General features: G+C 44.6%; 1 protein-coding gene across 5 annotated transcripts in view; it reads right to left on the reverse strand.

Moving 5' to 3' along the window:
- Positions 1–16,717, reverse strand: part of LARGE1 (LARGE xylosyl- and glucuronyltransferase 1) — a 621,285-nt gene that overhangs the window by 92,195 nt on the left and 512,373 nt on the right. For all 5 annotated transcript variants that reach the window (XM_015094041.4, XM_060414116.1, XM_060414117.1 and 2 more), the window contains 2 exons: positions 3,255–3,367; positions 1,301–1,426 (listed from right to left, as the gene is read on the reverse strand). In XM_015094041.4, coding sequence (XP_014949527.2) covers positions 1,301–1,426; positions 3,255–3,367 — 239 coding nt within the window. The remainder of the gene's footprint in view (positions 1–1,300; positions 1,427–3,254; positions 3,368–16,717) is intronic.

A 16,717-nucleotide genomic window follows, 5' to 3' on the forward strand; every position in this document is an offset into this window, starting at 1 on the left:
AGTAATATTCCTTTGTGTATATGCACCACAGCAAGGAATTCTGACACATCGCTTAACTCTGGGCTCACTCCCACAATTCCTTTGGTACATAGGATGCCAGCAAAAAGGATTCAGGTTTCCTTATGTGCCCGAGGGCTTCCTTTTCTACCTATGCTTTGCTGTGGGAACAAGCTAGACTGGCCAGGTGATGGGACCCAGTAGGTACTAGAAGAGAACCAAGTTGCACTAGCAGCCAGACTCCTGGTCTGAAGCTGACCACAGACATTTGGCTAAGCCACTATCAGACAGTCATCCAGCCAGCTTTTAGACTTATCAACTGAACTGTCTACAATTAATGATTTAACTGATGATCAAATCAATGATTTAAGCCCTTATTAGAATAGCTTGTTATGTACCATTGTCTATGGCAGTAGGTAATTGATACATCCCTTCTTCTTTATCTAATGCTAGGCCCTACCAGGTGCATTTGGAGACCCCACAGTGAAGGCTTTTCTGTCACTGTCCCTTCTCCTTGGGGTTGAATGAGAAATTTATGCTATCATAAATAGCTATCCATCTGTGTGTGTTAGTTGCTCAGTCATGACCGACTCTTTGCAACCCCATGGGGTATAGCCCACCAGGTCCCTCCGCCCATGGGATTTCCCAGGCAAGAATACTGGAGTGGGATGCCATTTCCTTCCCCAAGACCCTTCTCCAGGGGATCTTCCTGACTCTGGGATTGAACCTGGGTCTCCTGCATTGCAGGCAGACTCTACCATCTAGGCCACCAGGGAAGCCCTAGCTATCCATGTAGCTATCCAACAGCTCACCTCATCAATAGCTATCATAGCATCTGTCCCTTTTTTTTTTTTAAACATTTATTTCTTCATTTGTTTCTCTGTTCCTCTCTGCCAAGAATGATTTGAAAGTAGAAAATAAATTGTTCATCTCCATATCTACAGCATCTGGCTGTATAACATCTACAGAGTAGACCCTCCCTAAATGCTGTGTTTGAATTAAATGAATCCAAACAGCCAGCAGCAGGTGGCAGGAAGCATAACCACACAGGCTGGTTCTTGTGCTGGGAGGCCTTATGCTTTCCAGAAAGCCCAAACAAGGCAAATGGGGAACCAAACAAAGAAGAGAAGCACATTCATACTGCTCTCCTGCACCCTTCTCTTTTTCCCCACACTGCACACAGGCTCCGAGCCACTCATGCCCCCGAAGGGTGCTGCCCCATCCGGGTTCCCTCTGCCACTGCTGGGCACCTCACTGTATCCGGGGGGTGAGCCGATGCCCACTGGGGCTTTCCTTATCCTACCTTTAGATCAGACACATCTCTGTAGCACTGCTCGGAGCGGGTGTGGTCCGACAGCTGCACATTCCAGAAGCAGGGCAGCTGATACACGAGGAAGGGGTTTTGTTTGATGACGGCGTTGAAAATGTCCTGGGGGATAAAAGACAGAGACAACTGTCAAATAGTCAAATGGGCTCAGCTTGTGATGCTGGCTCTTGAGGCATGACATCTCCTATGCAATCTCTCATGAGCCTCCTGCTTGGAGCACAGGCTGGCTTGCCCTGCTGGGCATTTCCCGTGCCTTTTATCTCTAGAAACCAAGCAATCCTGTTTGGATAGATCCCATTACACTGGGGGGAATGCCCCATGCTGACTTGATGTCCACGGGTCCTGCTGGTCTCAGTGATCCCCTTGCAGCAAAGGGACATGGGGGCAGACACGGAGCATCTTTTCCACTCGAGCTGGTCTATGATAAATGAAGCCGCTTTTCCGGCCCTCTTCTCACCTCATAGAGGAACCCTATGTCATCCATCCTGCGCCTCCTGGAGAGGAAACTGTGTGATGACAGGTTGCTCTGCTGATCTAGGGGCTGAGACGAATGACACCCCTGCTTCCGCCGCATTTCCTGGGGCTCTGGGCAGACTTGATGATGGATGTGCCTAGGCTTCCTGTGGGCCAGCGTGCCTGTATCTGCGCGCCCCATCTCCAAATTCAACTCTGACTTTTCTATGGGGCTTTCCCTCTTTCCAGCTCTTCTCCAAGCTCCTGCACCACTAGGCCATGCTTATTAACTAGCTGCTGACAAGTGGTGCTGGAAGGTGAATTATGGGCCTTCAGAGAAGGAGATGGCTGAATAATCTATCCTCTTTGGACATGGACATGCAATTGCTAGCTTTTGGGGACACACTCAAGTCATTGTGACCTGACCTGAAATATGATGATGGAGGACAATTTTCCCCTCAGGTTTAAAACAGCTACCTGGGTAATTTTTAACTCATTCATTATACCATATCTCTGGTATGAAAAAGGAAATTAGTTTCTGGTTGCTTGGGAAATACTGAATAATAACAATGCTAAAAAAAAAATAGTAAAGTAACCCTACAGAGTTTCTTGTTTTCCTTCATACTAGAACACTCTCCAAGAATTCAGTGAAACAGGCAGCTGAATGAACAAAAACAAGGAGAGTGGCCTTGCTCTTTGGTTGAACAGGGAAGAATAACATGCAGCGAACACAGAGATATTTTTACATTTCGAGATGGCCACATATAACATGGGGATCTCAGAATCAAGATACGTGACCCTAGTAGATTCAAAGTCAAAGGCTCAGCAAAAATGAGAAATGGGGATTTTATGAATTTATGTTAGTTGCTTGGTGGCGTTCATGGACTTTTTCAGACTGCCTGGATTAAAAGCTGATTTCACCAGCCAAGGAGGTTTGTCTCTTCTATTTAAATTCATTCCCCTTGAGGATAGGGGTCACAGTACAGGAGCTAAGCAAAAGTCTTGGCTTTAAAGGTTTGATTCTATTTGCCATGAAGGCAAATGAAATCTTGTCCAGGAAATATACCTTGGCATTTCGGAATCTCAGGGGGCAGACACTGTGCATTCTACATTGAGGTGAAGACCGTGACCTCCTCTTAACACACCAGATTATCATCTACTTGTGAGTCTACAACAATAAACTATGAACTTTCTGAGGCCAAGGATTCTGTCCTTCGTTTATCCCTGTAATCCTATTTCTGAACATAGTTCCTGGCCTGCAGAGTGTGCAGGAAAAAGTGTGATAAACATGGATGAACAAGGGGAATGCACTAAGGAGAGGGCTGTGGTCTTAGGCTGGCAAGAATGAGGCAGATTTATCCAAGTGTGAAGTCATGCAAGAGCTGGAAAAATAACGTAGACCCAGCCCCATGCAAGTTTGAGAAGCAGCACACCAGGGTGCTTGGGAATAACCGTACCTTCTAGGCTGGTGACTCACCTGGTCAGCTAAGGATGTAGAGAGCATGCCCATCAGCTCCCTCTCTGCGGTCAGCCTCCACATCTGCTCCCACTTCATCTTCCGCAGCTTATCTAGAAGCAGCAGGATCACCCCTGGACAACAGCATAGGATGAAAGAGAGGAAAAAACCACAGATAAGAGAGAGAGCCAGGCATGCCTGACCATGTGTTTTGGAGATGAACATGCCTGGGTTCCCCAGGCTCTGCCAAGTACTTGGTATGAGACGTTAAATAGTCTCTCTGAAATATCCTCACTGTATGGAGAATATTAACACAGATTTCAGAAGCTGCTACAGGGACCAAGTGAGATGGGCAAAGGAGCCTAGCACTCCCTGGAGATAGATGGTGATGATGGTCATACAACATTGTGGATATACCTAATGCCACTGAACTGTATACTTAAAGATGCTTAAAATGGCATTTTTATGTTTTCTATATTTTATCACCAGAAAAGAAAAAAAAAAAAGCCTAGCACGGCACACCTAACACATGGTACATACCCTGTAAACACGGATTCTCTCCTGTTTTTCCCCAGATAAATGACAGCCTACCGAGGGTTAGCTGATAGATGGTGTTTGTACAACCTGTGTCATTTATCTTTACAGAAACAAAGCAGATCCTCTCTGACTTTATTATGGGTACGTCCTTGCCAATTTGCTTTATGCCTCTTGACAAGCCATATGAGCTCATTGCAGTATTGCTGGTTTTAAGAGCTTTCTTTGGCCCAATGCATTAGAAACTATGGCGAAGGCTGTGCTGACGCTGGGAGTTCAAGATGGGGCCCCAAGAGCCTTCAAGTTCATAAGAAACTGTCAGAGGTCGCTTCCTCCTCCTCTCTACCCTCTTTTTTTTGGGGGGGGGGTGGCTTATGGGAAAGACTTGAGTGAATGGGGGATTGTATAGGAAGGAGAGGGATTTCCTGGAGGCTCAGTGGTAAAGAATCTACCTGCCAGGGCAGGAGACGCAGGTTTGATCCCTGGGTCAGAAAGATCCCTTGGAGAACGAAATGGCAACCCACTCCAGTATTCTTGTCCAGGGGAAATCCCATGGACAGAGGAGCCTGGTAGGTAGGCTACAGTTCATGGGTTTGCAAAGAGTTCAACAGAGCACACTCTACCACACAGGAAGGGAAATTGTCATTTTATACACCTTTGTATTTTTAAAAATGTTAAGAACAACTAAATGTATTATTCAGGTATAAATAAATTAGTACAAGTCTAAAAAGAAAAGTACATTTTTGGCTTAGCTGAATAGCTTAGGAGCGAGTGTCTACTAACTGGTTGGTGAGCATATGCAGAGAACGCACACAGCACAGAATGCAAACAGTGAGAAGGACGCCCCTGCAGGCTACTGCAGTTAATCTGGCGGATGGAACTGTGGCACCCATGGGCTCCCAAATCAATCCTCCTCAGGAAGCTTAGCTCAGCAGAACAGTCAGTGGAGAAAACTCCGGGCAGCTGAAAAATGATCTTACTTGATACCTAGTACATACATTTCTAAGATTGTTGGAAAGAAACCGATTCTCCAAATCACACATAAATGTCAGTGCTGAGACTTTTTAAAAAAACTTATTCCAGTGGAACATATTTGGAGAAAAAAGTATATTTACTATTTTGTGAAAGGTGTTTGGTCCATTGGGTAGAGTTGAAATAAAAAAATAATACATATATATGGTTATGGCAAGAATGGGGTAATACACAGAGATCTGAACTTGTAAGCCAAAAGGGCAAATCATACCTATTGCACATCTCCCTGGTGCTTTCTTAGTTTTTTTGGCACACGGATAAGCTAGATACTGTCACCCTTATTTTGCAGGTGGGGAGGCTGAGTGGGGTGGACGCTAGGTCAGACACTTGAACAGTTCACTGTGTAAGAGCAGTTCTATGAGATCCAAAGTCAGATCTGCCTAACTCCAAAGCCAGAGCTTCTTCAGTGACACCACCCAGACCAGAGTCCCAGCAATGCCTCTGTGGAGTTCTGTGACTCAGACAAAGACTTGTTCTTTTTCTGACTTTTGGTTTCCACCTGGGTTGTTGTAGTTTAGTTTAGTTGTTAAGTTGTGTCTGACTCTTTTTCGACCCCATGGACTGTAGCCTGTCAGGCTCCTCTGTCCATGGGATTTTCCAGGCTGGAGTGGGTTGCCATTTCCTTCTCCAGGGGACCTTCCTGACCCAGGGATTGAACTCCCATGTCTTCTGCATTGCAGGCTGATTCTTTACCATTGAGCCACCAGGGTTACTTGCCCTTGCAAACTCAGAAAACTGCCGTGTGCCCCTAGTGGTAGGCTGGTAAATGTTTAACCATGAGCATTTCAAAAAATGCCAAGAAGGCTAAGTGGTTGTCTGAGGAGCTCTTACAAATAGCTGAGAAAAGGAGAGAAGGGAAAGGCAAAGGAGAAAGGGAAAGATATACCCAACAGAATGCTGCAGAGTTCCAGAAAACAGCAAGGAGAGAGAAGAAAGCCTTCATAAGTAAATAGTGCAAAGAAACAGAGGAAAACAATAGAATGGGAAAGATTAGAGATCTCCTCATGAAAATTGGAGATATCAAGGGAAAATTTCATGCAAAGATCAGTACAATAAAGGACAGAAATCATATGGACCTAACAGAAGAGATTTAGAAAAAGTGGCAAGAATACACAGAAAAAGTATACAAAAAAGTCTTAATGACCTGGATAACCATGATGATGTGGTCACTCACCTAGAGCCAGACATCCTAGAATGTGAAATCAAATGGGCCTTAGGAAATGTTACTATGAAAAAAGCTAGTGGAGGTGACGGAATTCCAGCTCAGCTATTTCAAACCTCAAAAGATGATGCTGTTAAAGTGCTGCACTCAATATGCCAGCAAACTTGGAAAACTCAGCAGTGGCCACAGGACTGTGAAAGGTCAGTTTTTACTCCAATCCCAAAGAAGGGCAGTACCAAAGAATGTTCAAACTACTATACAACTGTGTTCATTTCACAGGCTAGCAAGGTCATGCTCAAAATCCTTCAAGCTAGGCTTCAGCAGTATGTGAACTGAGAACTTCCAGATGTACAAGTTGGGTTAGAAAAGGCAGAGGAACCAGCAATCAAATCGCCAACATCCACTGGATCCCAGATAAAGCAAGAGAATTTCAGAAAATGACCTACTTCAGCTCCATTGACTAAGCTAAAGCCTTTGACTGTGTTGATCACAACAAACTGTGGAAAATTCTTACAGAGATGGGAATACTAGACCACCTGACCTGCCTCCTGAGAAATCTGTATGAAGGTCAAGAAGCAACAGTTAGAACCAGACATGGAACAACTGACCGGTTCTAAATTGGGAAAGGAGTACATCAAGACTGTATGTTGTCACCCTGCTTACTTAATTTATATGCAGAGTACATCATGTGAAATGTTGGGCTGGATGAATCACACGTGGGAATCAAGATTGCCAGGAGAAATATCAACAACCTCAGATATGTGAATGATACCACCCTGATGGCAGAAAGCAAAGAGGAACTAAAGTGCTTCTTGATGAGGGCTAAAGAGGAGGGTGAAAAAGCTGGCTTAAAACTCAACATTCAAAAAATTAAAATCATGGCATCCAGTCCCATCACTTCATGGCAAATAGATGGGGAAAAAGTGGAAACAGTGACAGATTTTATTTTCTTGGGCTCCAAAACCACTGTGGATGGTGACTGCAGCCATGAAATTAAAAGACGCTTGCTCTTTGGAAGAAAAGCTATGACAAACCTAGACAGAGTATTAAAAAGCAGAGATATCACTTCAGCGACAAAAGTCTGTATAGGCAAAGCTATGGTTTTTCCAGTAGTCATCTGCAGATATGCGAATTGGACCATAAAGAAGGTTGCAAGGCTGATAACCAAATAATTGATGCTTTCAAACTGTGGTGCTGGAGAAGACTCTTGAGAGTCTCCTGGACAACAAGGAGATCAAACCAGTCAATCCTACAGGAAATTTATGCTGAATATTCATTGGAGGGCTGATGCTGAAGCTCTAAAACTTTAAAAGTGTCTGGTATAAGCCATGATTTATGATTTTCTACCTTGAAATATCTTCCTTGATATTTCTTCCTTGAAGATCTTCCTTGAAAGACCTTCCCGGTGGCTCAGACAGTAAAGCATCTGCCTGCAATGAGTGAGACCCGGGTTCAATTCCTGGGTTGGAAATATCCCCTGGAGAAGGAAATGGCAATGCACTCTAGCACTCTTGCCTGGAAAATCCCATGGATGGAGGAGCCTGATAGGCTACAGTCCATGGGGTTGCAAAGAGTCAGACACAACTGAGTGACTTCACTTTCACTTTCTTTCACCTTGAAATAGAGTCCATGACATTAAAAAAATTACTGAGTACAGTAGAAACTGTTCTCAATACTGCTGACTTGAGAAATATTGATAATAAATGTCTGTATGAACTCATTTATTTATGAACCTAAATTATTTGGTCTTTCTAAAAATCCCTTTGTGCAGGTAGAATGCACTGGACACTTAAAAACTGTGAGATATTGCCAGGTCCATATTGCTTCTTAGTCTTTTGTCAATAGGAAGCTTGACTCTTGAGAGTCCCTTGGACTGCAAGGAGATCAAACCAGTCAATCCTAAAAGAAATCAGTCGTGAATATTCATTGGAAGGACTGATGCTGAAGTTGAAGCTCCAATACTTTGGCCACCTAATGCAAAGAACCGACTCATTGGAAAAGACCCTGATGCTGGGAAAGATTGAAGGCAGGAAGAGAATAGAATGATAGAGGAAGAGATGGTTAGATAGCATCACTGACTCAAAGGACATGAGTTTGAGTAAGCTCCAGGAGATGGTGAAGGACAGGGAAGCCTGGTGTGCTGCAGTCCACAGGGTCACAGAGTCAGACTCGACTGAGCTACTGAACAGCAACAGCTTAGGGGGTCATCACTGAAGCACTTTCATGACTAGGATATCCCTTGGGGATATTGCAAGCAGCTGCCAAGGCATACAACCCACAGGAAATTAAAAAAAAAAGAAGATTGAAGGAAAGAAAATACACTCCAGGGCTTCCTGATGGCTCAGTGGTAAAGAATCCACCTGCCAATGCAGGAGACAGAGTTTGATTCCTGATCAGGAAAGATCCCCCATGCCGCAGGGCAACTAAGCCTGTGCACCGCTAGTACTGAGACTGTGCTCTGGAGCCTGGAAGCCACGGCTGCGGAAGCCCGTGCACCCTAGGGCCGCAACAGAAGCCATCTCAACAATAAGCTCACATATCGCAGCTAGAGAGTAGATCCTACTTGCCACAACTAGAGAAAAGTCTGCTCAGCAGTGAAGACCCAGCACAGTAAAAAAACAAAAATTAATGATTTAAGAAAAAAGAAAATACACTCTAAGTATTTACAATCATGTACATAATTGTGTCCTCAAGCAGCTAAGGAGCCTGCTAGGCTGTTAAATATAATCACATGGGTATGTACTTGTAAGATAATCTTCCTGTCTTGTCAAAGGTGGGGAATTTGTACCTAGATTATACAAGAGCTGAAAAACAACATTTCCAAGGGAACCACAACTCTCAGTACTTACTGACCTCACCCCAAAGGTACTGAGAGGTTTTCCCTGATGAATGATTGTGAAGGCCTCTGCAAATATGAAGTGGTACATAAAAGCTTGTAAATAACAGTTACAGAAACTATACATTTCTTCATTAAGGGTACCTAATTATCACTCATTGAACTTGCTTGATTCCCACTCGAATTAGCACAAATTAATGGGCATGCACGCAATGTAGGAGGAAGCTTTTTCAGTGAACCCTAGTTAAAAATGATGAAAATGGCTCCTTCTGCAATTGTACCCTTTCAAGCTGAAATAACGCAGGTTTGGCTTTGGAATCTGGGCCCCAGGACAGAGATTGACACTGCTTCCTGCTGTCAGGGGGACAGAGGTGCCAAAAAGCTTGACTCTGGCCTTTGCCTGGCATTTGCTGCTACGTAATCTGCCATTTCTATTCTTGCCGTTGGGGTCTGGGAGCGAAGAGCAAGCCCTTGGCCCCGGAGGCCAGAGCTCTGCACGGAGGCAGCATGCTTGGAATTTGAAAGGCCTTCCCAATGGAGTTGGCTGGTATGTGTGGGGCTTGCACAGCCTTACCTTCTGCTGCTGTGCTGGGAGCTTAAGAGACTAACACTAAATAAATAAATGAATAAATAAATGAAAAATCAAAGGCTTCTCCTGTGAACATCTGGTCCAGTGGTGGGGCGTTTCATCTCCGGATCAGAGGACAATGTTTCTTTTTCCCAAACTGAATATGTAGTAACAGCTTGGTAGCCAATATGGCAGGGAGAGGAGGCTGGTTGTGAATGCGGAGACAGAATATAACGCTTTTTAAAAAAAATGAGCCAGATACTGATTTTTTTTTTTTTTTACCTCTACAACTGCAAGAGGGAAGCAGAATAAAAATGGTGACAAGCTGATGAGTGTCACTTACTATTTATTAAGCAACTGTTGTATCTGAAAGACAAGGTGCATGACCTAAATAACCTCCGACTCTGATGAGCCAGCTAGGTTCATGGAATTATTTCCATTTTTGAGATGACGAAACTAAGGCTCTTGTCTAGCTGGTAGGTGACCAAATTCTTCTCACTCTTAGCCCTGTGGCCTTTTGAGCTACACTAGACCTGTGTGTGTCTGTGTACATGACCATAGTAAATATGGTGAGACTCTGCTGAATTTGTGACCTGAAGCCAAAAGAAGCCAGGGAGCTCCTAGAGGAACAGTTAGTGAATGTTTAGAGGATTCTGCGAAGACCACAGGCCAAAATCAGAATGTTTGTGTCAGAACCTGGAGGAAACCAAGCATACAAAGACAGGAGAGGCAGGGAGCCCTGTGTGACCGAGGCTGCTCATGTAGGTGGGGTCTGAACCTGTATAAGGGACCAGGGGTTGCAGCCAAGAATAATTTAAAACAGTGTGCTGTTCTATAGCTAACATGTCAATTCCCCTCCTGCATGGCACAGAAATTCTTTTCTTTCTGTATCTGAGTCCACAACTAACCTCTTAGCCTGTGCTGTACCACCTCCTGCAGGCCAGGAGAATCCCTTAAAACCCTTCCAGCAAAGGGAAGACCTCAAGCTCTTATTAAAGAAAATCTGCTGTTTAAGAGGAGGTTCTGGGACTTTCCTGGTGTTTCACTGGTTAAGACTCCATGCTGCCAGGAATCTGGGTTTGATCCTTGGCCAGGGAACTGGATCCCACATGCCACAGCTAAAGACTGCATACCATGACTAAAAAGATCACCGCGACTCAGTGCTAAAGAATCTTCCTGTAATGCAGGAGACGCAAGAGACACAGGCTCTATCCTGAGTTGGGAAGACTCCCTGAAGGAGGAAACGGCAACCGACTCCACTATTCTTGTCTGGGAAATCTCAAGGACACAGGAGCCTGGCGGGCTATAGTCCATAGGATCGAAAAGGGTTGGACATGACTTAACAACTGAGAATACACGCTGCAACAAAGATCAAAGATCCTTTGCGCTACAACTAAGACCTGGCACAGTCAAATAAATACTTTTTTCTTTTTTAAGTGAAAAATGAGGAGGTTCTGCCTCTGCTTTCTTTCTTTCTTTCCATGCAGTTTGCTTTCACGCTTCAGCCAAGCTAAAGAATACGGCTGGGACAGACTAGGTCAATTCCAATCACGTGCTTCCTTAAATCAGAAGAGGAAACTGAGGTTCAAAGTGGTACTTGATGCCTTTGACCAGTGGAGAACAAATTTCAGATTAAACCTTCTATTCCCAGAGGCAGTGTTTCCCACAGTATGTTCCATGGCCTGCTGCAGGATGCTAACAGCCATTATGGGAAGCAGGGTCTGCTATGTTAAACAAGTTTAGGAGATAGGGGGTTAAATACAGTTAAACTGTGTTGGTTTTATCAATGTGCCTGGTGAATCTCAAAGGTGGTTGCCGCATCTGACACTTTCTAGATTTATTTGCCAGGACCTCTCCCCCAGGAAACTGGTAGGACATTGCTTTTTCCCTTTGCCTGAGTCCTCTCTGGCTTCTGTCTGCATTGTCTCAGCTTTCCGCCTGCATTTCAAGAGCTGATATATGAAAATGGAAGTCTATCCCTTGGTCCTTCCTTTAGCCCTTCCTGTAGCTTTGCTGGCTTCAATCAAAGAAACAAAACTTTAAGTGGAGATGGAGTGGTTGTCTACGCAGCAGCCTCTGGGGAAGATGCCAGCTTTCATCCCAGAAATGCTTATGACAATGTCCCACATAATTCTGACTTTCTTCTCTTCTGCTTTGAAGCACTAGAGTTCTCTTCTTATGCATGATGACCCAATAGGTGAATTTATTAAAATTCGTTTAATTTAAAATCCCCTGCTGATTTTACCTAGGACTTACTTTTGATCGTATAAATTAAAAGGTTCTACTTTTCGCTTTTTAAGTGCTTTCCTTCTCAAAAACTCTATCAGAGAGAGAGAAAATGGAAATCCTTTCTGCTGAAGCGTTCCCTGATTTTGCTGGGGTTTCTGAAAGCGTGAATGGATGAAGTATAAAAAGCAGCTCAATCTTATAAAAGGCTGGTGGTCATTCACTTACTCACTCATTCGTTCATTCAATAAATGTCTATCAAGTGACTTTTACATGCTAGGCAATAGGTATACAAAGATGAACAACACAGTAGTCCCCGCTCTCAACAGCCTGGCACAGTTGGTAAAGAATCCACTTGTCAATGCAAGAGACACAAAAGACACAGGCTTGATCCCTGCGTTTGGGGCACTGAAATAAGAAAAGCGTGTTTCAGGCAAGCAAGGTTGGTTCAAAAAGAGGTGAGTTCAGATCTCCCATCACAGGGAGTGGTCCTTTAAGAGAATACAATGTTACCATAATCTCTTCTTCTCACTGAGCAGAGCTGTGATAGGATGAAGAACATAAAGGGTTTGGTGGCTGGCAAATACCTTTTAACCACTCCTTTTATAAGTGAACTTATATTGAAGTATTATTAATATATACACTCATAAAAGTATTTAGATCTTAAGTACATTGTGTGATGAATTTTCACAAAGTGAAATCACTGCTTTAACTGGAACTTGGACTAAGAAACAGAACATCACAGATAGACCAGAATCTCTCTTACTGCGGGCCTAAAGTCACATGTATACACACAGCCCTGCTGCGGTCCTGCCTTCTCACACCATAGTTCAGCTTCCTCAGGTTCCGCCAGCTGGCCAGTGCATGCTCAGTCACGTCCAACTCTCTGCAACCCCATGGACTGAGCTCCCTCCAGACTCCTCTGTCTTTGGAATTTTCTAGGCCAGGAACACTGGGGCAGGTTGCCATTTCCTACTCCAGGGGATCTTCTGGATGCAGGGATCAAGCCTGTGTCTCTTGTGTCTCTTGCATTGACAAGTGGATTCTTTACCAACTGTGCCGCCTGGGATACCTCATCAGGTTCTGAATTATACATAAATTGAATCATAAAGTATGGATTCCTTTTATGCCTGGCCTTTTGCCTCAATATTACTTCCGTGAAACCCATTGATATTACTGCACGTCATTGCAGTCTGTTCACTTAACGCTGCTTTGTTACCTACACTATGAACATATCTCACCCTGTTTATCCACTTCATTGCTGACAGACATGCAGCTTGTTTTCAGTTCTGAAGCTGATATAACATTCTGGAACGTGTCTCTTGGTGTCACAGGTATGCATTTCTGTTGAGTGCAAACCGACTGTACTTCAGGTAGTTATTAAAGACTTCAGCCCATCTCTTTCAGTTTGAAGAAAGTGTTTTTTGGATTTGTATAGGGGAAAAATACAGAGTGTCCAAGATTTTGAACTTAAAATGACCACTGAACAAAATGGGACATGTTTTGGTGCTTAAAAAAGTCAAGGGTGGGTGCAAAAGCTGAGGACAGTGCCGAGCTTGCATAGGGGTCCTAAGGCCCACAGACTTTCTATTAGGAACCGAAAAATAATTACTCTGTGAAAAGAAGTCAGATCTGCTGCCCAGCTTGTCAGCATGCAGATTTTAATTTTTAACAAATAATGAGCCTGCATCTCCCTACCAGTCTGGCTAGATGCTTCGCTGCACAAGATGATGTCTCATTTGCTCACCAAGAAGGGAGAGATGGCTCGGGAGGCCAAGCGGTGTGGACCAGCCGAACGTGTACTAGAGCCTGACTGAACATCGCTCTAATGGACAGCGGAAGGGCAAGGAACATTTCTGCAACTTCCAACTTAAACAAAGTGAACCCACACAGAAGGGCACCCTAAGTATCTTCATTGCTCACTCGCTCACACACTTGAAGGAAAAGTAGGTGTTAAAAGAATAGCTGGTGAAGAACGTAGAGCTCATGGCCTTCAGAAGGAATCGCTTGGGATCCCTGGTGGCTGGTTTCCCATTGGAAACATCGCAACGGACCAGAGGGAGAGACGCACGAGGAGGTGGTCCTCTCGGCACATTCTTGGGTCTGGGCAGTGCTTCCAGCAGGGCCTGTCTCCTGACCCCTGCAGCTTCTGCCAGGCAGCTACCCTTCACAGCTCAAAGTCCCAAGTGGTGTCTGACAGCATCACCTCCTTCACATCCTGTTGTGCGCTGAACTGTGTCCTCCCCCTAATTCATATGCTGGAGTTCTAACCCCCACCCAGGACCTCAGGATGTGACTATATTTGGAGGGAGGGTCTTCAAAGAAGTGTTAAAGTCACGAGTGCGGGCCCTAATCCAGAAGGAACAGTTATCCTTATGAGAGGAGGACATCTGGGCAGACAGGCAGAGAGGGATGACCATGGGAACATACCAGGAGAAGACAGCTGTTGTGCGAGTAAAGGCTGGAGGCCTCAGAAAGAACCAACCCTTGGTCTTGGACTTTCAGCCTCCAGAACTGAAAGAAAATACATTCTGCTAAGCCGCCCAGTCCGTGGTCCTTAGTTACAGCGGCCTCAGGAAACTAACACATATCTCTTGGCCCAGAGCTGGTAACAGTGACTGCTTCTGCTGGTCTCTGGGGCCTCAGCCTGCTTGCTGACACATCAATGCTCTCTGTCCACTCCATAAACAGTCCTTTCATTAAAAGAACTGGAATTAATCTGATCAGATGATGGACTCCTATTACACATATGTTACTTTATTTAATCCCCTGGACTGCCCCCATTGAAATTGGAATGATCATGTGTATTCTGGGCTTCCCTGGTGGTTCAGTGGTAAAGAATCTGCCTGCCAAAGCAGGAGACATGAGTTCGATCCCTGGATCATGAAGATCCCCTGGAGAAGGAAATGGAAACTCGAATATTCTTGCCTGGGAAAGCCCATGGACAGAGGAGCCTGGCAGGCTACAATTCATGCAAAGAGTTGGCCATGACTTACTGACTGAAGAACAACAACAATGCTTATTTTATGGTTAAGGAAATTGAGGCTCAGAGAGGTCATACAGCTCACGAGTGGCAGAGCTGGTATTTCTACTGAGGTCTTCCTGACCCCAATGGCAGTGTGGCTGACTGACTCTGCAGGCCTGCAGCATGCTGAACAAACAGGCCATCTCTTTGAATCAAAGGCCAATAATGCTGTATTGTTACCTATGCTATGAATACATCTCACCCTAGTCATGCATTACTTTGCTAATGGATATGTGGGTGGTTTCCAATTTTGAAAGCTGACATAATATTCTTGAACATGCCTTTTGGTGTCATAGGTATGTATGCATTTCTGTTGAGTTCAAACCTACTGTAGTTAAGGTAGTTATTAAAGACTCTTCAGCCTGTCTCAGTTTGAATAAAGAAGCCCATCGAGTAGGAAGGACTCACAGACATCATCCAGGGCAATCTCTTAATTTGCCATAAATAGAGAAATCAAAACTCAGAGAAGTGAGCTCAGTGTCCTAAAGCCAGGATGCTTACGCAAGTGGCAGAATCAGGATTTGAGTGTAAGTCTTCTGACTCCAGTTTCAGTACTTTTGTTGCTTCCCTGACTGGTTTGAGAAAGACGGCAAGAAGAGAGTCCCTTCTCAAGCCCCACACTTGGATCACCTGGGGGAATTGACACAAAGATTAGAGCAAGGTCCCAGCATCCATCCACATGTCAGCTCCCCGTTTACCAGCTCTATGACCTTGGCTATGTGCCCTAATTACTGCTCTATGTACTCTGTAAAATAGGTATATATAATGACTCATAGGACTGTGGGAAGGTTTAAATAAAACAGACCACTTAGCATAGTGACTAACACAAAGGCTTTGTGGTTGTTTAGTTGCTAAATCACGTTGGTCTCCTTTGCAATCCCATGGACTGTAGCTCACCAGGCTCCTGTGTCCATTGGATTTTCCAGGCAAGAATACTGGAGTGGGTTGCCATTTCCTTCTCCAGGGGATCTTACTGACCCAGGGATCGAACCCAGGTCTCCTGCATTGCAGGCAGATTCTTTACCATCTAAGCCACCAGGGAAGCATTGGTACTGCCTGGGGAAGATTTTTTTAAAACCTAAACTAAGGTCCTATTCACCTGTAGACACCAAATACATAGGACTGTGGTAAGGATTAAAGAAGATAAAAGAGACCACTCAGCACAGTGACTAATACAAAGGCTTTGTTGCCGTTTAGCTGCTAAATCATGTCGGACTGTTTTTTTGATGCCATGGACTGTAGCCTATTAGGCTCCTCTGTCCACAGGATTTCCCAAGGCAAGAATACTGGAGTGGGTTGCCATTTCCTTCTCCAGGGGATCTTTCCAACCCAGGGACTGAACCCTAGTCTTCTGCATTGGCAGGTGGATTGCTTACCACTGAGCCATCAGGGAAGCCCAATACAAAGGCTAGTCTCAATTAAATAAGAGCTATTGTTATTACCTGGGGCAGATTTTTTTAAAACTCAAAATAAGTTCCTATTCTCTTGTAGGCACCAAAGCCACCACTCATAAGCTGACCAAAAATAAATGGTGACAGTGACAGCTAACAAAGCTGGCAGCACACCACTGCTTGGTGCCCGCCAGGCCCCAGCCATCACCCTCTTCCTTACAGCATCCCAGAAATAGTAAGAGGCTAATACGGGAGAACCCGGATTCATACATAGTTTCCTCTGGCTCCCAAGCCCGTGCATTTTCTAATACCACTGTTGATAAGATAAAATGAAAATGAAAGTGTTATTCTCTCAATCGTGCCCAACTCTTTGCAACCCTGTGGACTGTAGCCCACCAGGCTCATCAATCCATACAGTTCTTCAGGCAAGAATACCGGAGCGGGTAACTATTCGCTTTTCCAGGGGTTCTTCCTGACCCAGGGATTGAACCTGGGTCTCCCACAGTGAAGGCAGATTCTTTGCCATGTGAGCCACCAGGGAAGCCCATAACGTGAAGTATGACATGACTAGTATAGGAAACTAGAGGCAGAAAAGCACTATGTGACCAGTCTACGTGTGACATTGACATTGAAATGCACAGCGAGTGTAGATACATACAGGCAGTCATGCATCTCATTGACTACAGCTTCTGACACTATCTACAGCACAC

The sequence above is a fragment of the Ovis aries genome, chromosome 3 (genome assembly GCF_016772045.2).
Source record: "Ovis aries strain OAR_USU_Benz2616 breed Rambouillet chromosome 3, ARS-UI_Ramb_v3.0, whole genome shotgun sequence".
Taxonomy (NCBI): domain Eukaryota; kingdom Metazoa; phylum Chordata; class Mammalia; order Artiodactyla; family Bovidae; genus Ovis; species Ovis aries.